General features: G+C 36.5%; 11 protein-coding genes and 1 non-coding gene across 12 annotated transcripts; 5 read left to right on the top strand and 7 right to left on the bottom strand.

Annotated features, from left to right (window-relative positions):
* Positions 1–1,887: 1,887 nt before the first annotated feature.
* SPOG_01478 (hexaprenyldihydroxybenzoate methyltransferase) lies at positions 1,888–3,240 on the bottom strand. The gene has a single exon (XM_013170166.1). It carries the CDS (start codon positions 2,907–2,909, stop codon positions 2,049–2,051), a length of 861 nt encoding a protein of 286 aa, XP_013025620.1. The 5' UTR covers positions 2,910–3,240; the 3' UTR covers positions 1,888–2,048.
* SPOG_01477 (haloacid dehalogenase-like hydrolase) lies at positions 3,022–4,609 on the top strand. The gene has a single exon (XM_013170165.1). The coding sequence runs from the start codon at positions 3,474–3,476 to the stop codon at positions 4,359–4,361; it is 888 nt and encodes a 295-aa protein (XP_013025619.1). The 5' UTR covers positions 3,022–3,473; the 3' UTR covers positions 4,362–4,609.
* A 164-nt stretch (positions 4,610–4,773) lies between these two features.
* SPOG_01476 (ferric-chelate reductase Frp1) lies at positions 4,774–6,602 on the bottom strand (the record flags this gene model as incomplete). Its single annotated transcript, XM_013170164.1, has 2 exons — positions 4,774–6,511; positions 6,577–6,602. The coding sequence occupies 2 exons, from the start codon at positions 6,600–6,602 to the stop codon at positions 4,774–4,776; spliced, it is 1,764 nt and encodes a 587-aa protein (XP_013025618.1).
* An 836-nt stretch (positions 6,603–7,438) lies between these two features.
* Positions 7,439–8,146, bottom strand: SPOG_01475 (ferrous iron transporter Pcl1; the record flags this gene model as incomplete). The annotated part of the gene is made up of 1 exon (XM_013170163.1): positions 7,439–8,146. The coding sequence occupies one exon, from the start codon at positions 8,144–8,146 to the stop codon at positions 7,439–7,441; it is 708 nt and encodes a 235-aa protein (XP_013025617.1).
* An 871-nt stretch (positions 8,147–9,017) lies between these two features.
* On the top strand, positions 9,018–9,638 carry SPOG_01474 (dethiobiotin synthetase; the record flags this gene model as incomplete). The annotated part of the gene is made up of 1 exon (XM_013170162.1): positions 9,018–9,638. One exon carries the CDS (start codon positions 9,018–9,020, stop codon positions 9,636–9,638), a length of 621 nt encoding a protein of 206 aa, XP_013025616.1.
* Positions 9,639–9,826: 188 nt separating this feature from the next.
* SPOG_01473 (aminotransferase class-III) lies at positions 9,827–11,278 on the top strand (the record flags this gene model as incomplete). The annotated part of the gene is made up of 1 exon (XM_013170161.1): positions 9,827–11,278. The coding sequence occupies one exon, from the start codon at positions 9,827–9,829 to the stop codon at positions 11,099–11,101; it is 1,275 nt and encodes a 424-aa protein (XP_013025615.1). The 3' UTR covers positions 11,102–11,278.
* Positions 11,279–12,165: 887 nt separating this feature from the next.
* On the top strand, positions 12,166–13,681 carry SPOG_01472 (glutathione-dependent formaldehyde dehydrogenase). The gene has a single exon (XM_013170160.1). It carries the CDS (start codon positions 12,334–12,336, stop codon positions 13,597–13,599), a length of 1,266 nt encoding a protein of 421 aa, XP_013025614.1. The 5' UTR covers positions 12,166–12,333; the 3' UTR covers positions 13,600–13,681.
* SPOG_01471 (golgin subfamily A member) lies at positions 13,586–14,695 on the bottom strand. Its single transcript, XM_013170159.1, has one exon. The coding sequence runs from the start codon at positions 14,601–14,603 to the stop codon at positions 13,767–13,769; it is 837 nt and encodes a 278-aa protein (XP_013025613.1). The 5' UTR covers positions 14,604–14,695; the 3' UTR covers positions 13,586–13,766.
* A 35-nt stretch (positions 14,696–14,730) lies between these two features.
* On the bottom strand, positions 14,731–18,474 carry SPOG_01470 (zinc finger protein Zas1). Its single transcript, XM_013170158.1, has 9 exons — positions 17,764–18,474; positions 17,591–17,707; positions 16,732–17,444; positions 16,612–16,677; positions 16,182–16,565; positions 16,022–16,143; positions 15,677–15,975; positions 14,998–15,633; positions 14,731–14,938 (listed from the first exon to the last, which is right to left on the bottom strand). The coding sequence occupies exons 1-9, from the start codon at positions 17,909–17,911 to the stop codon at positions 14,892–14,894; spliced, it is 2,532 nt and encodes an 843-aa protein (XP_013025612.1). The 5' UTR covers positions 17,912–18,474; the 3' UTR covers positions 14,731–14,891.
* Positions 18,174–18,244, bottom strand: SPOG_16384. The gene has a single exon. It is a non-coding gene; the product is annotated as a tRNA-Gly (tRNA).
* A 177-nt stretch (positions 18,475–18,651) lies between the features above and the next one.
* Positions 18,652–19,587, top strand: SPOG_01469 (guanylate kinase). The gene has a single exon (XM_013170157.1). The coding sequence runs from the start codon at positions 18,830–18,832 to the stop codon at positions 19,415–19,417; it is 588 nt and encodes a 195-aa protein (XP_013025611.1). The 5' UTR covers positions 18,652–18,829; the 3' UTR covers positions 19,418–19,587.
* A 145-nt stretch (positions 19,588–19,732) lies between these two features.
* Positions 19,733–21,239, bottom strand: SPOG_01468 (mannan endo-1,6-alpha-mannosidase; the record flags this gene model as incomplete). Its single annotated transcript, XM_013170156.1, has 2 exons — positions 19,733–21,078; positions 21,143–21,239. 2 exons carry the CDS (start codon positions 21,237–21,239, stop codon positions 19,733–19,735), a joined length of 1,443 nt encoding a protein of 480 aa, XP_013025610.1.
* Positions 21,240–21,306: the final 67 nt, after the last annotated feature.

The following is a 21,306-nucleotide window of genomic DNA, read 5'->3' as shown; positions in this document are numbered from 1 at the left end:
CCACCTGCGGGTAAAAATATCATTCTATCATTTTAAGCTTAAGTTTCTAAAAGTGACCGCGTTCTAAAAGGTCGGTATTTAGTAACTGAAAAAGATTAATCATAACCATGAAAAAACAACGTTAAATTTGGAAGGTGAAAATAAACGAAGTACCCAGCATTCCATAACTATCTTTAACTATCAAGATAACCATGGATTTGTTAAAGGACTGTGTGTTATTTAAGGCGCAAATAGTCTTAGAGTCAGAAAAATAAGTCAATTATTAGTGATATTAGGCGGTAGATAGTAACACACTGTGCAAGCAAGCACTGTACTGACGGACAAAACAGTTGAAAACACTGAATTTATAAACTTTTGAAGGAACATCATTAGATTAATTGAGGCTAGTATACGTAACGGCGAATCTTCCCACTTTATTTTAAGCCTACTATGATAATTCATTTTCTAAATATATATATAACTCACTGTTAATGCAGATGATATGCATTTCCATTGAATAGTGGTTTTACTTCAATTTTTGGCGCTAATAACCGATTAACGGTTCCATAGAAAATACGAAAAGAATTTTAACATAATCCTTATTCTGACGAGGTTGGCTTATAACAATAATGACAATGACCTTAACAAGTTCTAGAATACGTTCAATGTGTTATCTCGGTACGAGTAACTTTTTCTGTTTTTAGTGTAATAGTAAAGTTTTTTGGAGCTTTATTTCAAAATATCAAGTATTATTTAGAAGGGTGGATATGTAACGCTTATTAAGCCTTACTTTATGTACTATGAAAACAGTTCTCCAAGGTAAATTTTCTTACGTTGAATAATGATTAAATCTTTTTCTTGATAAACACCAAGTGAAAACCCTAGAAACAATCTATATAGTCATTGATAGTTAATGAGGTGTTTAAATCATTTTCTTGTCGATATAATTATATATAATTTGGTCGAGTATTCAACGTCATTCTTTTACTACGTTTTCACTATTCCAGCTTTAAGTTTCAAAATGTTACGATATGAACGATGAAGTAGCTAGTAGAAAAATGGTATACATAAAAATCTAAAACGATCAAAATCCTTATTTTGCCATCTTATAAGAGATTTAGCAGGAAGTCATACGTGCTGTTGTAGGCAGTGATTTATTGGTAAACCAAGGGGATCTCTTGTTAGGAAGGTTACAATTTGAAGACATAATTAATTATATTCTATATACTAGCTTCGATAGGAAAAGACGATCTTTATCTCTATTTTTCTAAAAGGTAGTAGGACGCCTTTATTTCCCATATTAAATTTCCTTATGAAATAACTCTTAACTTTTCAAGCTTGTAATCTGAATTATTCTTGGCACGTACTTGAGTTTAGTTTTGAAATTGAAGTAAAACTTTGTTCTGTCGTAGTGTACTTTTTATCACTGATAGAAGTAACTGCTCAATAATTAGATCGTTCAACATCGAGTGGTGACTAAAGCAACAGTTTATGGTAGGTAACAAATCAGTAGGACGACAATAGAAAAATAAATCAATACCGACGATTGTATGTAATTCTTTGTTTGAACTACAACTGTATATTATTTTTGGCAAGCGAGTTCATATTAAGATATAGTGATGAATCATAGTAACCAATAAGATAATCGCAGTAAGGGTATAAATAGTATGTTATGATTCACTTATAATATAATTTGTCTTGCCTTAGTACGGTAATGCACTGGATTATTGCGTAGAACGCTATAGGTTATAGTAATAGACTTCCTCCTTATAACGTTAATCATAGTAAAGAGGTATACCTCATTGTCTGGGCGAAATTCAATTTTTGATTTTTTTGTAGAGAATAGTTTTTTTTACTTTTTTGAACGTATTTTTCGTGAAAAATAATTACTAATTATTAACTTGTCACTAATTACTTTGCTAAAAAAAAAAGCTTATATATAGGGTAAAAATGATCTCATACGGATACACATATATTTGGTTTTTGAATGTGTTGAGTAAAAAAACATTAATGGATTAGACACGTAGTAACAGCAGTCTAGCAAACAATTTATGGTTATTTATTAATCGCTACTGAGGCTTTCTGCCTGAAGCAATGATTAGGCCAATTTTGACAGCGTACACAACTTTATCTTTAGTTAATTGCTTCACTTCTGGATTTGGGTTTGAGGTAGACTTATGGTATTTTTCTTCATCAACCCATACCTTGATTTGAAACCCATCAGAGACAACAACGTCTTCAAAACCTGCTATTTCAAAACACTGGATAAGTTCTTGCTGTGTAAACCCATTCGGATGACCAATACCATGTTCTGTACAGAATTCCGCTGGCATGTTCTCGTGAAAACTTCCAGCGCCTTTCAAAAAGTCCACTACATATAGACGACCTGAGGATTTTAAACAGTCTTTCAATTTCTTAGTGATAAAATCCACATCTGTCATGTGGTGATAAGCCATTGAACAGACAGCAACATCATACTTTCCAACAACTCGATCGCTAGGTTCTGTTTCTGATCTCAAATCCACATGTTCAGCATGTGCCTTTTCTATCGGAACGTTTAGGGTCTGAAACTTGTGATTGAATTTATCAACCATTGCTTGTGAGATATCGAGTCCAAGGATACTTTCACAGTAGGGCGCCAAATTTTCGCTAATCAAACCAGTTCCGCATGCAAAATCAAGCAAGCTAATGGATTTAGACTCCCAAAATTTATCAACTTTAGTAAAAGCCTCATTAAGATCAACTGAATCTTCACTATATTGCTCATATAAATTTTTATCCGTTTCGACAACACGACTCGCCGATCCAGTGGGGAGTTGCAAAATCTTTCCGGCAACAATTTTTGTCACTGCCAATGTACTAGGATTGTCATACTCATGTGCTTTTTTGGCGTTAAAATAAGTTACATTCAAGTCAGTAAGATTAGGCATTTTCAGGGTTCTAATAGTTGGATATCTTAATATAGGATAAAATATGAATATTGATATCGCCGCTTATAAGGAATGAAAACTCTAGCTAAATTTAGTTGTATTTAGCTATCACCAAACTCCAGAAAGTACTACTCGTTGGTGCAAGCCAAGCATATCAACGTTATGGATAGAACCTCATTAAAACGTCAAATTCCCTTCAAAGAATATCATAGTACGCATTTAAACATCTATTTATATCAAAAATTGCAAGACAAAAGAGTTAGGAAGGGTTATTTTTTGTAGAGTTTCCTTGTTATTCTTATTTATATTCAGATTGAAAGTGCCTTTTAACATGCTGAATTTTTTTTTACTGCAATGAACATATATTGAGCTAGTGATATTATTCGGCCTTCATCTATTACCCAATTTCTACGTAGAGTTTGAACCTTCTTAAGAAGGTTAGTTTATGATAGCAGCGGGACGCATGTTGAACCAACTTCTTTAGATGCTGCTGATGCAAAAAGACAGTGGTTTAAATTAAAATTGAAGGAAAAGAACTCGTGCAAAGCCAAACAAAAGATCGTTATGGAAAGTGAATCTGAATGGAATTTACCCAATGCTGATCAAATCAAGCTCATTGCATGTGACGTTGACGGAACATTGTTAGACGCAAACAATAAATTTCATAAACGAAACCATCGAGCTTTACAATATTTACGAAAAAGATATCCTGAGTTACCTATTGTCCTAGCTACAGGCCGACAACGTTCTTCTGTCAATAGTATCCGAGAACCACTGGAATTGGACGTATTCCCATGTATTCATCTAAATGGTTGTGTGATTTATAACAAGGGTGAAATCCTTTCTCAAGTAGGGCTTTCAAAAGAATTGGTGTACTCCATATTTTCTGATGTCAAAGAATATGAAACTACCGCTATCTTGCTTTATGACCACAACAAGGTGTATCTGCTGAAAAATGATTTTGAAAGTGGTAGCATTAAATTTGCACAGGATGCTGGTGAGGACATCGATTTGGCGAAGCCAGTTGATACCATCTTGGAACAGGTCATTTCTAATAAGTTACCAGTAACCAAATTGGCAATTTATGAAAGGAACCCTGAACGATTTAATGAAATTCGAATGCAACTCCTGAAGGACAATCAGAAAGAATATACTCTCACCCAGAGTATGTCTTTTGTACTCGAAGTTATTCCCTCTTCTGTAAACAAGGCGACCGGCTTAACAAACATTTTGACCAAAGTTTACCCTAATATTCACCCGAATGAGGTTTTAAGCTTTGGCGATGCTCAAAATGATGCTTGTATGTTTGATATTACTGGATACTCAGTCGCCATCTGTAATGGCATGCCTGCTGCTATAAAAGCAGCAAAGTATATCTCTCGTCTTCCAAATCATGAAGGTGCAGTCGGCGAAGTGTTAGAACGCATTTACAGAATCCCTCCAAATCACTAAATTTAACTGCTTCGTTATGAAAAGTAAGAAAAGCTATTATTGACTTTTTATTCGTGAATTATAGGTTATTAACCATTTTAAGCAAAACACAAAAGATTTATATTTATATTCATAATCAGCTTTAGTCTCTGTTTTGCAGCCTGTCACTACTTAAGAATTAACTACAAGTTTAATGTTTTTCTGTATTCACGCGTTATACCTAACAAAAATAAAAACAAATTAGGGAATTTTATTAATATCAGCCAATGTGTTATTATAAATATGTATAAAGTAAAGACAAAATCTATCATCGAATAAACTTTTCCATCCCCAGTTAAGATGAAAAACAGTTTAAGCATTATTATCCAAGATAAAAAGTTCATAACATAGAACGATAGTATTAGAAATTGGCAACCAATTTTATAACCATCATTCAAATTTCTTCATAATGCTGGAAAAGATCGGTATCCCATCTTTGCTGGGAAACCAAGTCCTTTTTCAAACTCTTCAAAAAAGTACCAGATCCGCATGCAGTTATTGCACTAGTTTTAGTATAAGATAAATCAAGGTAGTCCTTTATATGTTTTTCTAGATTAGGTTTTCCATCACAATACTGAATCATATTTGAACCATTCGACTGAGACAATAATTGCTCTTTCACCGGATAGCTTGCGGTCAGATGACAGTACATATGGACACAGACCTGACTTTGATTTAAAGAATCTTCTAAAGTTCTCTGAAAGAGCCTAAGTAACTTTAATGATCTACTAGACCACACGAAAGTGAGATGAACCGTATTACCAGGCTTCATAAGGAGATCCCTTAATATAGGTAAGGTATAAGTAATGCCGACACCGCCAGCAGCGAGAAAAACATAAGAATAATTCCTAAAGGGGTTTGAAACTGGTCCGTAAGGTCCATCCAGTAGGACAGTCATTTTCTTAGCTGCTACTGCAGTATCAGATTCATAAAAAGTTTGACTATTGACGCTAGATGATTCCTGGCCAGGCGTTAATTCAGAAACAACGACATCAGCATTGGTATTTGACTTAGCTTTTTCGTTTTCGTCACTTGCCGTAATCTTTATGGAACTCAAATGGTTGGCCAACCGATGAGTAAATCCTTTTCGAACGGCAACTAAAAGCTCTATATATTCGTCCGAAGGACAGCTAGCAAGCGTGAAGGGGTGAATCTGCCAGAAACTAAACCGAGGAATGTTGATATAAACGTGATTTCCTGAAGACCACGGCAAAGAAAAAAAAGAGACTTTGGGTTTTTTTCCGCGCAGATAAATAACGCCGTCTTCTATAATACTCACTTCAAAATTGGCTCTATTGATGAAGCTTCGCAGCATTCTACATCCACGATCGAATACATAACAAGCAATAGCTGCCTTCATATAAGGAATGCATCGCCGATGATGAAAGTATATACATATTATAAAGCCAATGCTACACGCATGATGAAGAATAAAGAACCATTCATAAAACCTGCGTCGGAAAAACGGTAGGGCACTGATAATCATCACAACCATTAATCCCAGAATACCATATCCCCATTTGAATACAGGCCTTACTAAAACACTGCCTCTATGAGCATCTATACCAATGTAGATAAAACCGTGTATAACACCAAGCATAATGGCGAATTGAGATAAGCGACGATGGACATAATTCATCTTTTCATGTGAGGTGAAAAGCATCAAAGCAAATGGATTATTTTTTAGACTGAAAAAATAGGATATAACGTAAAGAGCGGTTGCTAGAAAGCCGCATCTAGCACCTACAGATGATACATTCCAGCTGCCTTTAGCCCGTTTAGGAGGCGTCTCTTTTCCGATGAAAGGAACAGAAATTGCAAAAACGATGGGAACAGCGACCAGTGTTAAGATAACTTTGTGGGTTGTTAAATACAAATAAATGTTTCTTATCGCTAAATATATGCGTTCCAGAGGATTTGAATTGGCCTTACGAGAAACATCACGTTTGTAAGATTTGAGTTTAACCCTTGCTGTCTCTATAACATAAAGACCAGAGAGAGCAATTAAGCACCCCATAATTAAGCATATGGCAATGACTGCCCATTTGTTATGAGAACGAAGCATGATTACCCAATATTTGATATTGATCCTGTGATAACCCAAAACCAAGGTATTGAAGGAAGCCTCTGGCCTTTTAAACGCTTGTATTCTTCAAGCCGTTGAAGAAAAAAAGGTGCCAATCCACATGTTAAATACTTTTTTCCTCTCTCAAAAAGAGGCATTTTCTAGGAATATTTTCGCACATTGTCATTATTTTCTCCACAATAGTTATATCAATGACCAGTTAGGTTTATCAGATGAACCATTTGTCCCGTTTTGCAGTTGAAAATTATCAGATGAGCCGGAACTTTTATCCGATAATTCCCGGCGTGTGGATTTCGGTAACCATGGAAACTTACTCAGTGTACTAAAAAAAAATAACGCTTTGTTAATCAAGAAACCATATAAGCAATATCTGATGATTGTATATGCCGGATATCAACAGAAATGCAAAACAAGACAATTGCGTTATTTTATCTGATCATTTTTAAGTAACTGAATAAGTAATTGAACGAAAGAAGTAAGGTTGCGAAAATCAAACTTGCCGTGATCGAGGGAAAAGTTCATACGATTTTCATGTCAATTCAAAAAGGTCAGTGCGTTTTGCATTGATGAAAAGTGGTCAAAGCGTTCAATACACTATATTAAAGAAAATATCCTTGAGTCCGTAGACTAAGTTTACAACGTAACCCCCCAGGTTTCGGTCAATAGACAATCATCGTCGATAATTTTAGATCTATTAAAATCAATGAAGGAAAGAAGGTTGTGAGGCTACGCAAAAAGATTGACAGTTTTGTCAACAAGTGAAATGGAAATGTAACAAGAAAAGAGACTGCTTTTATTTATATAAAAGAGCAAGTCCGTGACAAATAAAGAATCACAGTAACCAGGTCAGTCATATAATTAAGAATCATTAGATAGCGTTGTATCACTTTTTTTTGTAGCAAGGAAAGAAATGTAGATAAAAAATCCACAAAAAAATTTCAAAAAAATAGACAAATTGGATAATAATTTCTAATTACGCCTGAACTTCAAAAAATTTTCCCACTAAGGAAGTTACGGCCAAGGCTAAAACGCCCAAAACGGTGACTCTGAATATAGCTCGCATTTTGTTAGCACCTCCAATGTGAGCGCCGACCAATCCCAGGAATGCGAGGAAAAACAAAGTTGAAAAAGTCAGAATTATGTTAACATGTTCTACAGGACTTAAAAGAGCGGTTATCAAAGGTAAAATTGCACCTGCTGAAAATGCTGCAGCGGACGAAACGGATGCTTGTAATGGTTTTGCTACGGAATACATGTTGATGCCCAACTCGTCACGAGCATGCGCCTCTAAAGCATCGTGCTCCATTAGCTTGATGGCGACTGTGCGTGCTAAGCCTTGCTCTAAACCTCTAGTAACATAGACATGAGTTAACTCGTCCACCTCTTCATCCCAATGTTGTTCCACCTCTTGTCTCTCCAAATTTAAATCCGCCATCTCTAAATCTGCCTGAGAACTAACAGAAACATATTCGCCAGCAGCCATGGACATGGCGCCAGCAATTAAACCAGAAACCCCTGCTAAGGTGATGCTTCGCCGAGAGGCTTCAGCTGATGATATTCCAATCAATAAACCAGATAAAGATAAAATACCATCGTTTGCACCTAGAACTGCAGCTCTTAACCAGCCGACACTGTCCATCGCATGCGTTTCCTTTGGTTTAGTTTGAAGCCAAGCAAACATTGTTAGCTATAGATGATCGAAATTCAAGCAATATTTTGTTATTTTAGAAAACTAAGATAATAGTTTCTTTACAGTAAACCAGCTTTGAGTGCTTTTGTTAAAAAATAAGCAAGATGCTGCAAGTTGAGGTTGGAAAATCGCCGCTTCAAATGTTTATGACTTGATTGTAAGGTCTAAAATTGGCTATAATCGCTCTTCTTTTAAAAGTTGTTACTCGATATATGTTACTTGAAGAGGGTTTAGAAAATGACTATTGGTTTGGCCTGTAAACAAAAGGAAGGATTTGGTTACTTTTAATTTTTTCGAAAAAGGTTATTTGAAAATTCATTGTTTGTTTACTTACAGCTAGATAGCTTCGAGCTTGCTTACTGTGCAAAGTGATAAATCATTGTTACAGGGATGAAATGTTGTAACCGGGTTTTGGAACAAACGAGTAAACATCAATAAATCATCATTTTGCTTATGCTCCTTTTCTAATGGAAGAAGGAGACAAAAAAAAAACTAAGTTGTCTTCCAAATTTTATTGTTATTATTAATATTTGATTATGATTTGTTTCGAGTTTTCTTCGGTTGCTGTTCTTTCTAAATAGCAAGAAGTGATATCATGTGTAAGCATATATTGATGGCTATCTAATTCAATGACGGCATCTTTAAATCCTGAGAACCACCGTCCAAATCATCCTTGTACTGTGAGAATAAGCTCAAGACCAGTAATAAAAACATCGTTTCCGAGATCAAGTTACGTGACGGCCCATAGTTGTTTCAGTTCTATATATATACACACATTTTATTAACGTAGTTCGTTTAACAACAACTCTGTAAAGACACTGTGTTAGCATTACACCAGTTCCCGTATTCGAAAAAACAAATCATGAAATTATTCGTCACTGGAATTAGTACGGACGTAGGGAAGACAATTGTATCGTCCATTCTCGTAGAATCCCTACAAGCTGATTACTGGAAACCGATTCAATCGGGGGATTTAGAAAATTCGGATTCCCATAAACTCAAAAGACTGATCAGTAACTCAAAAACTCATATTCACCCAAATAGTTATGCCCTAAATACACCAGCTAGTCCCCATGTTGCAGCAAAACTTGACCAAGTTACAATTGATGTAAACTCTATTGTTACGCCAGGAACTGAAAATCCTCATATGGTTATTGAAGGTGCAGGAGGAGTTTTTGTACCTTTGAATGATAAAGACATGATCATTGATATAATTCAACAAGATTATAAAGTTGTTATAGTGTCAAGAAACTATTTAGGAAGCATCAATCACACTTTGTTGACCATTGAAGCTCTTCGGAACAGAAATATTTCCATCGCCGGAATCGTATTTAGTGGAACCGAAAATCCTGAAACGGAAAACTGGATTTTACAATATTCTAAACTTCCTTGTATTGGGCGAGTAAACGAAGAAAATTATTTTGATAGGTCTGCAATCTCCAAATATGCCGACTTGTTTCGTCCCAACATAATGACCCTATGAGGGTGCTTCGCGAGGACTTCTTTAAATAACCTTTACATAGTACTTTATCAAAAGAAAAGTACAAGAAAGATTAGAATATATAAGAGTACAGTCAAAACTACAACTTGTTTCATTGTATCAATATTTGTCCTTTTCTACTTAACTTTCATTTTCATTATCAAATTATCTGCAATAAAAAGTTATAACAAATGAATTTGGTGGAAAAAGACTTGGAATACATCTGGCACCCATACACTCAACACAAAACAGCAAAGCCTCCCATCGTTATTGTCAAAGGTAAGGGAGCTTTATTATGGGATGAAAATGGAAAAGAATATATCGATGCCATTGCTTCATGGTGGGTGAACCCGTTCGGCCATAGCAATAAATACATTGCAGACCAAATATACAAACAATTAACAAGCTTAGAGCATGTTTTGCTTGGAGGGTTTACACACCCGCCTGCGATTACGCTGGCGGAACGACTGTTATCTATTTTGCCCAGGAATCAAAGCAAAGTGTTTTTCTCAGACAATGGTTCTACTTCTGTTGAAGTGGCTATTAAAGCAGCTCTGCAATTTTTCTACAATAAAAATGAAAAGCGAACAACCATTGTAGCTTTCGAGGACGCATTTCATGGTGATACCTTTGCCGCGATGGCTGCAAGTGGAATTTCATTTTATACTTTAGCTTTCCAAGGAATGTTCATCGATGTGGTACGCGTTCCTGTGCCTGTTCCAGGAAAAGAGGAAGAAAGCTACGAAGCTCTTGAGAAAATCCTTACTGAACATAAGTGTGCTGCTTTTATATTTGAGGTTTTGATCCAAGGTGCTGGAGGCATGAAAATGTATGAGCCTGAATGCCTGGACAGACTCATTGAAATCTGTCAAAAGCATCAAGTTTTGACCATCGCTGATGAGGTTATGACCGGTTTCGGAAGAACGGGAAAGTTGTTTGGTTGTGATTATCTAAAAAATCAACCTGATGTTCTATGCTTATCCAAAGCTCTAACGGCTGGTACGATTCCCATGGCTATAACCACGTTTTCCCAAAACGTTTTCGATGGCTTCTACAGCGACGACATAAACAAGGCTCTTTTCCATGGTCACACTTTTACTGGAAACCCTACCGGATGTGCTGCGGCAATGGCAAGTTTGGATTTGTTATTGTCCGAAGAAATGCAGAATAATATTTCTCGCATTCATCGCAGTCATTTAGAATTCCAGAAACGTCTTCAATCCCATCCACGTGTACACACAATTCGTGTACGTGGTGTTATCCTTGCACTCGAGGTTTCATCCCAGCGTCAGGAAAGCTATTACGGTAACCTTAGAAACAATTTATATGACTATTTCCTTAAGAATGGAGTTATGCTACGTCCTATTGGAAACATTGTTTACATCCTACCTCCTTATATTATTACTCAAGAGCAATTGGATATTGTTTATTCTAATATAGAAAAGGCTTTAGAAGAAGTAGTATAAGTTTTGTCACTTAAAACTTATACAAGAGATCAAGTGCTCAATAAATAAGTCGAATCGCTGAAAAATTGTTTATACCTCTTGATTAGTAAATATCCTCTACTTTAATTATTGATAATAAGTATCAAAAATTGACTTTGCGTTCAAATTACGCTAATATATGAAGCAATCATCATCCCCTACAGTTATGGTTAAATTCAGATATAGGCATGGAAAGGAATGGTGAAGTGTAAGGCTTCTTTAAATTTCAATCCTTTTTTTAAACAACATAAAATAAAATCGTAAGATCACCCGAATCAGAGAATAAATGCCTCTTATTTGCCAGGGTTGACTTAAATACAGATTATGAAACAACAGCATGGGTTGAAGTAACTGCATTCCTTTATTACTCTCGAATTTGTTACTTTACTAAAAATGGAATGTTTGTTTCTCGCAATGACAAATACGACACAAATGTACTACAACAGAAAGTATCTTCCATCATCCTACAAAAGATGAAACCGCCTTCTCTAAAGTTAGTAACATTTAATAATAATTAGTAGAGAGTTTTTCTTTGAAACAACGATAAGTTTTCCAGTAAGAACGACTGTAAAAGCCGATTATAAACTACAAATTTTTATAATCTTTGAAAAGGTTATAAATAAAAGCAGGTCTTTTAAAAGACCTGCTTTTGACTACGTAACTGAAGCCATCAATTATATCATAAATATTCGCTAGAGTATTAACCTTAATGAACATATTTTTGGCGGCTGTAAATTACTGAACAAATATAGAAACTTGCTAGATAGAGTCCAAGTTTTTCTTCTATATCTAAAGGGTTTCCAGCTTATGACATTATTGACTACTTTAGTGCCTTAAATTATGAAGTAAAAATATTACCTCCACGAATTGACATTGACATCGCTTGTACAAGGAATACGAGACACCAAAGTAGGGCTGCTTTCATATCATCAAACACATACAACCTTAATCGCTTCATTTTCCGTAGTGTATATCTCGGAATCCTGGGTCTACTTTATGATGTAAAAATGACTTCTACTATATTATGGCCACGCTTGTATATGACACTTGTAACAAAAATTCCACTGCAATATACTGACGTATAGAAAGTTTCCGCTCTGGAATAAATAATATATAAAAACGACATTCGCTGAAAAGGCATAGCACACAGCTTGTACACGTTGAAATACTTTCAGATTACTGCATCGACGTATCAAGGATTATAACATTAAAAGATGAATGAAATACGAAATACCGCTACCAACCTGATGGATAAAAATTTGGGTCGAAATCCCGTTTCAGAAACGTACGGCCAACCAGTTCAGGATCCATCAGGTGCAACCATGAAAGCTGTTGTTTTTGATGGTTCTAAAAGCGTCAAAATTCAGCAAGTACCGAAACCAACAATAACTCACCCGAAAGATGTGATTATTAAAACAACCGCCTGTACCATCTGCTCAGGCTCTGATTCCCACATGTTTTCTGGTGAAATTCCGGGTATTGATAAAGGCGCTGTTCTTGGTCATGAGTCTTGTGGCATAGTTGCTGAACGCGGTCCGGAGGTGAAGGATTTATTTGTAGGCGATAGAGTAGTTATCGCCTTCGATATTGCCTGTGGATCCTGCTCGTTCTGTAAACGACGCGAATTCGTCGCTTGTGACACTACAAATGACAGTAAGATTATGGATGTCAACTACGGTGCACATCACTCTGCAATCTTTGGCTATACCAAGCAGCTGGGAGATGTCCCAGGCTGTCAGGCTGAGTATATCCGCGTTCCCTTTGCCGACGTCAATTGCTATAAGCTCCCAGAAGATATTCCCGATATCAAAGGTTTGTATATGTCAGATGTATTATGTACCTCCTTGCACGCATGTGAGCTCGGGAATGTTAAAGAAGGAAATACAGTTGCAATTTGGGGAATGGGCCCCATCGGATTGTTCGCAGGTCGCTGGGCTCAACTTATAGGTGCAAAACGTGTCATTGGCATTGAATCCGTTCCTGAACGCATCAAAATCGCTTCTTCGCGTTTTGGGTTTGAAGTTATTAACCGAAATGAAGTTAAAGATGTTCCGAAGAAGATTCTTAGCATGATTCCTAACGGACCAGACGTCGCAATTGATGCAACTGGCTTCCGATTTACAACATCCATGCTTCAAAAGGTAGAGCGTGCTGTAGGTTTGGAAACAGATTCATCGGATGTATTACTTGAATGCTTCCAAAGTGTTCGAAAATATGGCAATGTCTCCATCATTGCAGACTATGTGGGAACTAGCAATCAGTTCCCTATTGGACATATCATGATGAAACATCTAACGGTTCGTTCTGGTCAATGTCCTTGCCAGAACTATTTTGATCGAGTTTTAGAAGCTCTAAGATCCGGAAAGATTAATCCAGAATGGATGATCACACATAAAGTGAAGTTTGACGAACTTCCGGATGCTTATGGGAAATTGTTTTACAAAAAAGATGGTTATCTCAAAGTTTTCTGTGAATTGTAAGACGGTAGATACACTTTTAAAATTAGTATAGTATAGGATCAATGATTTTTAATGAATGAATGATTTTTCAAAAACAAAAAACAAAAAAAATTAAGTATATAATTTATGTAATTTTTGAAAACGCAAATAGATGATAAAACCTTTTTATCTGATTATGCTCTTTTATATTATGGTACAAATGGCATACCAGTTGAATCAAAGGAGACAATTAGCATTCTTGAATGTCCACTATCTGAAATGTGATGATGTTGTTTGTTCCACTGTCTCTTAGATATCATCTTGGAAAAGACTCCTGTAGATCCCTTTTGCTTTTGGTACATCTCTATTGCTCGACTTTTCTGTTCCGCAACCTCGTCCGGATTTAAAAAAAAGACATGAATCTTTCTTTGGTGAAAAAAGTTCTTGTTCCATAATTCAATAAACCCCCGAACCACAGGGAAACGGACATTATCAACGTATTTTTCAATGTAGTAGCTGATAATGAATCGAGAAACTCCAAGGGATACTAAACCTACAAGACTACCAGATCCTAGAAGAGCAACTTCACTAAAGGAACATGCCATGTTTATATCGTGTATGAACGACTTCCAATCTTCATCGCTAACATCATGCTTCGAAAGGTCATCTGGAAAATAGACCAAGGGAAAGCCTTTTGTGACTTCCGAGCTCCGAGAATGGACACAAATAGGTGGGAATTGTGCATATAAAGCCTTTGTAGAAGCTGGTTTCGAAAACGATATCGGTAAACCCAATGTTCTTGCCTTCGTCTTTAATGAACGATTGATAATTCCATGAAACATATTTACATAAACATTCGTAGTAATGAAATTTGTATTTGAGATAGCTTTCTCATCAGCTTTCGTTACATTTCTGATAGACGGCGTAAAAATCGATATTGTACAAGGACCTTCCATTTTCGGACTTGTTATGGGCTTTATACCCTCGAATTCTTCAGGTACATTTTCCTTGGTTTCATTTTCTTTTAGATTTACTCGGGACCCCATTGAAGTTATGCATTCGTTTGCTACATGTAGAGCGAATGTACCTGTCTGCTTGTTACGTATGGCTATTGGCTAAAGGCAAGAACAAACCAAGCTACTCGTAAAATTAGTGTAAGCTAAAAGCGACTTCATACTTTTCTTCTTTTTAATTATATTTTTCTAGAATCCATTTCTATATAGTATTAAATCATAAAAATCATTTATCTGCAAGAAAACAATGTGTATAAGTTAGCTATTGAAGATTAATATACAATCTTTATATTTTTGTCATTTAAACGTGAAAATGCCCTTTCAAAGATCTGAAAGTAATGATCGTATAGTTTCAATATTAGTTTCCACTATCATAAAATGTTAGTAAGTATCCTTGTACCTTAAAACTTTGTCGAAATAAACATACATATTTGCCATGGATAAGCCTCTAATAACCGCAAGGTCATATGAAGAATGGCTTGTGTTTTGCTATATATAGTACCGGCATCATTGCTTCCATCTTCGTATAATAATTGCCGCATCTTTGTAATGTATGTGATACTTTGTGAGCGGTAGTTTTTTGTAAAATCAACTTTAGTGCTTTGTTTATCCTTCGAATACCCAAAGCTCCATAAAATGAGAGCAGCAATGTAAAACGACCAGGGATAATAGAGAAGAGTAGTAAACGGTGCGTTTGCATTTAAATCCTCGTGAAGCATCATTTCCATCACATCAATAGCATGACAGATGGATATTTTAGCATTCTCAGTGTTCGCCCAAAGATTTATGTATTTTATTGGAACACTACATTTCATAGATTCGAATTCCTTGTACTTGGCGGAAATAGAGTTAGCGTACGATTGAATATAAGTGAGCTTAGTCTTTGAGTAAAAAGCTGCCAGATGATAAAGTGCAAAACATTCCTTGACAAACGGATGCTTGGCTGGAAGTGTTCCAGTTTGAATGAATTCTTCATGGAACTTTAAATACCACCGTTTATAAGTTTCGTATATTATATTGCACCAATTATCAATCTCACGTTTGCTCAGTTTCAGTCCTGGAACTACACAAAAGTTAGAAGACATCCTTCATAGAGCTATGCATACCGAACTTCTTCTGTTTTACAGAAACATCAACAGATACCAAACCATGTAAAATCAATAGCATGTTCCAAGGGGATACAGTAAATGATATCCTTTCATTTTGAATAAAGGCTTTCAGCATATGTAAAATTGTTGGCGGTTCGTCTAGTGGCTTTTGAGTTGCCCAGACCTCAAAGTTTTCTGCTTCCCAGTGATGTTCATCAGCAAACAATGGCAATGAAACATCCGTTACACATAGCAAAGGCTGATTTCCAAAAATTAATACGCATATAGCGTCCAAGGAAAAACAACCAAAAATAAGACTAAACCAAAAATTAGTTAATAAGAATTCATTGCATATTTATATACCGTTTGACAGACTCCCTGGTAATCCATTTATGCCAGTATTGCAAAGAGGAATTTGAATCATTATCACTAAAGGTTTCCGAGTGAACAGTTAAAGCTTCTTCTGGATTTGCCTGACGCAAAGCCTGAAAAGGTTAGTCTTAATTATTGTTGTAAGCCTTACCTCAATTAGCACGGGATGAAATAGTTGAGATAAGCGGTGTTGTTGGATAGTACTTGTTAGCATTTCAAAAATTTGAATTAGCAACAGCATTTGATAGACCCACAGAGGTATAGGTGGAACAAACTCTTCCTTTTCATAAACGCAAAAGCGAAGCTTTGAATGAATTTCAATAGCAAGAAGACGATCAGTAGGATTATTCGTAAAATGCATGCCTAACGTAATCATAGCTAAAAGCAATTCTAAAGGAGTTTGGGATATCTGAAAAGTACCTCTGTGCAATATTGGCCAACGAATATGAAAATAAGAAAAATAGGCATTCACCCATACACCAATAGACTCTGGAGTGACCATGGCTAAATAATCAGTAGATAGCATGTGATGAGTCTAAAATAGGTTATTGATCAGTTCATAGTGGTATTAGTTGACATACTTTCAAGTACCCCAAAAGATTCACATGCACAAATGTAGGGCACTTTTGAGCTACGTACATAGGACCCTTCGAAAACGGTTAGCGTTGAATCTTAATAGTATAAAAGTTCCGATAACTTACAGTAGCCGTAAAATAATAATTTAAGAATGTCCTATTCGGATTAGGAAAGGTATCATCTTGATTGAAAGTGGAATCAACTGGTGATTGTAATGGAGACGAAGATTCGAATCGTTGTCTTTTCTTACTTTTACCAGAGGAGAAGAACCACCGCAAATTATCATCCATCGTTTTTGCGGAACTAGCAAATGATCTATTTTTCAAAACACATAGAGAGTCGTGAAAAAGATCCAAGCGAGTGCAGCCATCAGGAGTTGAATCCAACTGGAAAAACTCTTCATAGGGAGAAAATGTAGTACGGGAATTAGAAATTAGAGAAGGATCCATTTGTTGGGGCATAGAAGGCGGTCCTTGAGTAGGGGCTTTCACGGTAAATGAAGATGGAGGAGGCGACGAAAAAGAGGCCAAATCGACGTTTAAACTACGATTCGCATGATCATGGAAGAAGTTAGCATCAGAATTATTAACTAAAAGATCAGATTTGTCAAAGACTTTCGAAGGAGAGGATGGAAGATCTTGGGTTGAAACGATAGAAGAAGTAGCTGAGGGATTCACTTGTCCAGGACCACTTGCAAGTGGGTTTGCCTGAGAAGACTGCATCATATTCGCAGATACTTGAACAAGATTTGGGTTCACAGGAAGATTGCGAGAGGTATTCGGTGTTATGCCATGAAAATCCTTAGAAAAAATATGTGAGGAAGAAGTAGAAGGAAGCACTAAAATTAAAGGTTAGATCAGTGTAATGAAGAGCGCTCAATCGGGAAATGTCTAAAACACTCTTGTAGTTCTACCAAACATTAGCAACACAACAGGGTATCCTAAAAACAGAGACCATGTTTTGAGCTTCCACTTCCCAACATACAGTTTTCATAAAGGCCTTGTTTTTGTATATGCATTTGTTGTACATGACGGTGTAGGACATCGCTTCTTGCAAATGCACGTTGACAAAACGAGCAAGTAAATGTTTTTAAATTTTCGTCTAATTGAGTGCATGTAAGCCTTGTATACGCATATATAAAGTAGCAAACTACATACGAGTTCGTTCATGGCGCCGCAAATGTTCCTTTCTCGTGAACGACTTTGGGCAATCAAGATAAGTGCAATAAAACCTTGGATCTCCGATTTGGTGAGCCCGTGAGCGCTTCCTAGAAGGTTTTCCGACAAAAGAATCCTCGTTGGACATTATTCTTAATCCTCCTTTCCGTATAATACCATCCACCCAGATGTTGTTGGTAGAATGTGGGGGCAGAATTCTTGTTGTTGCTATACCTCGTTATATGATCACTTTTGGTGGTAAGTTTTCAAAAAGGGAAGGGAGCTTGAACAATTTACTATAGATTAGAAGACGCGTATTTATTCCTTTGGTTTCAATCCAATTAAATACGTTAACGCTTTGCTGTAAAAGAGCCCAATAAGGCAATAAAAATAAAGGGCGAGCAAAACACTGCTTCGGCCGGGAATCGAACCCGGGTCGCTTCGATGGCAACGAAGCATTATACCACTAAACCACCAAAGCAATTTCATAATACAATTATATAATAATAAAGATATATAAATGTCTTTTCTGAAGCAAGCGAACATTCATTATAATGGCTGAATATTTTCGAAATTCCCGGTTTCATTCATCATTCATCGACGCAATAGACAAGGTACTCAGTCAGTGCGATCAGGTATCTGAAACCTTGTCCTTTATGGAGAAACACATTTTAATTTCCAAGCGATTATTATTTCTTTGGTAAACAAGGCGAAGGGGTTAATATTCTGTAGAGATTTGTTGCATTAGGGTTTCAATGCATTTTAATTTCTTTCGCTATTTGAGCAATAGCGTATTGTGTCTAAAGTTTCTTTAGATTTGCGTAGTGTAAGAAGTACGTTATTTTGCTTTATTTGTTCAGGCTGGAAAACTTTTTTAGCGTAAACAAACATTTTTTGTTATATATAAGGATCTAGCGGCTTTTTGCTCTTTGCTTTTTGCTTTTTCAGCTTTTCCAAGATCTATCCCTTTCAAGAATCGTTCCTTAAAAAGTTCGTTGTATTTTCGCAACGGTTTGCAGGCTCTGTGAGTAATTTACATCCCTTTAGGATTTTACCTTCAAGAATCATGACATTTGAGACTTATCATCTGGTCTATTCACCCGTTGTTGTCTTTGGCCCTTCTGGAGTTGGCAAATCAACCTTACTTAAGCGTCTTTTGTCGCTACACGGAGACAAGCTCGGTTTTAGTGTATCGCATACTACTAGAGCCCCTCGTCCTGGTGAGCAAGCAGGTATAGACTACCATTATGTTAGCAAGGATGAATTTCGAAGACTAGTCTCTGAAAATAAGTTTGTCGAATGGGCTGAGTTTTCCGGAAATATGTACGGTACTTCCATTATGGCCATAAAAGATCTCGAAAAGGGAAACAAAAAAGCTATTTTGGACATTGATTTACAGGGTGTTTTGCAGGTGAAGAAGAGTGCCATTAAGGCACGTTATGCTTTTTTGGCACCTCCCAGTCTTGAGCAATTAGAGGCTCGCTTGCGTGGTCGTGGCACTGAAAGTGAAGAGTCTGTTTTAATGCGTTTAGAACGTGCTTTTAAAGAAATTGAATATAGCAAAGAGCCAGGCAACTTTGAGGCCCTTATTGTTAATGATGACCTAGAAAAGGCATACAAGGAGCTCGAGGAATTTTGCCTTTCTGATTCCTAAACGAAAATAGAATAATTATCTTGAATCTTACCTCTGTTTTTCATAAAGAGGATTTATTATTAAAAGCATCGGTTGATGGGATAATTTCTTTGCATACACAAGGTATTGACTAATTGCCTAAAAATAATTTAATTTGGTTTCTTCCTTTCTTTAGTCTTTCGTGATTTTTCAGTAAACATTTTTATTTATAAAAGCCTAAAACATATAAAACAACAAACTAATGAAAGCATAACGTGATATCTGGTTCTTTTCCATATCTCTTTATGGGAGTATAAATATATGACTAATGTATTTTCACCCTTCTTCAATCGCCAACTATACATTCATAACGTTTTCATCCTTTTCATCCTTTTGAGAGCTGCTTCTATGAATTCTAGATGGAATATTTCCTTCTTCATCTTCAATTATGGCCCATACGGATGCGCCCAAAAGCAAAAAAGCAGACAAAAACGTGAGAAATCCAGCACCACCTCGATCTGCTTCCGTCGCTGGAGGTACATTTACTTCATAGTTTTTTGTACTTGAGTTGTCAGAAGCATACGTAGCATTTGAACGATTGTCTGACGAAGACGACAAGGTAACAATGCTTGGATATTTGTCAACATAAAGCATTTGAACAGCTTCTAGAGCAGAAAACTGTTGACCGACGCCATATGTGCCGTCCCAAGTACCATTGTTCCAAGACCAGTGGACACCACAACTGCTACCACTATATCCGCCAGAACAAGCCAAAGCCGCAGCGGGTGCTGAAGTTTTTATCAAAGGATATAGTTTGTTTCTAGTATAAGGAGCCAGACGTATAGCATTTCCAAAACTCTGCATTAATATTCCTTTAAAAGCTGTTTGGTCAATGTTACATGTGTTAGACGTTTCACATTGTGGATCCCATGCTACGCCATCTTTTGTAAAAGATGATATAGCATGAGAGATAAACCCATCCAGTCTATTCTTCCATAGATCGCTTCCTTGAGTATGGTTGTACATGTAGGCGGCACCAGTCATGTATACACCGAGATTATAAGACCACTGAGAATGATCTATATCTGTACAGTTCGTCGCAACGCTTGAACCATCATACACACTAAAGTCTGTTTCATTGACGAAGCCACTGGATGTTGACCAGTCCCAAACGCGATGGACCCAGTCTTCATATGAGGACTCGTGAGTAAAACGGGCCAATCGGGCAGCCAATTGAAATAGTAATCCATTACTAATACTGCTCTTATAAGAATAGCCGCTCAACCAAGGAAACGCTTGCCAACGTAATCCACCTTCGCAGTTTACATTGTCCCATCTACCAGACATGCGATTGAACGCTGCTTGGCTTAATTCAAGCCAAGAAGCTGTTGAACTCTTTACTTGCTTCAAATCCAACTCCGCAGCATCCATTGCTGCAGTACCCCAAATTCCTTGGTCATCATTTCCTAAATTGAAGTATTCGTCAGACGGCTGATAGTCATGATCACTACCAGCGTTATAGAGTAAGGATTCAGATACTAAATCTGTATATGTATTATTACCAAATAATATATCATTGTTTAGGAGAGCAGTCATTGATGCACCAGTAACCCACCAATATGATGCGACAAATTTATAATCAGAACCATTCCAGTAATTCATCAGCTCTCCAGTCATGCTGCTTACAGCGTTTCGCACCGAATCTAAATCAACAGTTAACAACCGTTTAGATGTTTATGCCAGTCACTAAGAACTATGGCTACTTACCATCATCATTAATATCCAGTTGAATAGCCTGAGCTTGGAAAAAAGCAAGGTAAATAGATATAACGTAAAGGATAGAAAACAAAAAAGGATATTTCATTTCTAGGTAAATGACCGAAGATGGAATAAATACAAACGAAAGCAAAAGATAAACTCACTGAACAAAC

The sequence above is a fragment of the Schizosaccharomyces cryophilus genome, assembly GCF_000004155.1.
Source record: "Schizosaccharomyces cryophilus OY26 unplaced genomic scaffold supercont4.8, whole genome shotgun sequence".
NCBI classification, from domain to species: Eukaryota; Fungi; Ascomycota; class Schizosaccharomycetes; order Schizosaccharomycetales; family Schizosaccharomycetaceae; genus Schizosaccharomyces; species Schizosaccharomyces cryophilus.
This window is presented reverse-complemented; position numbering and strand designations above follow the sequence as displayed.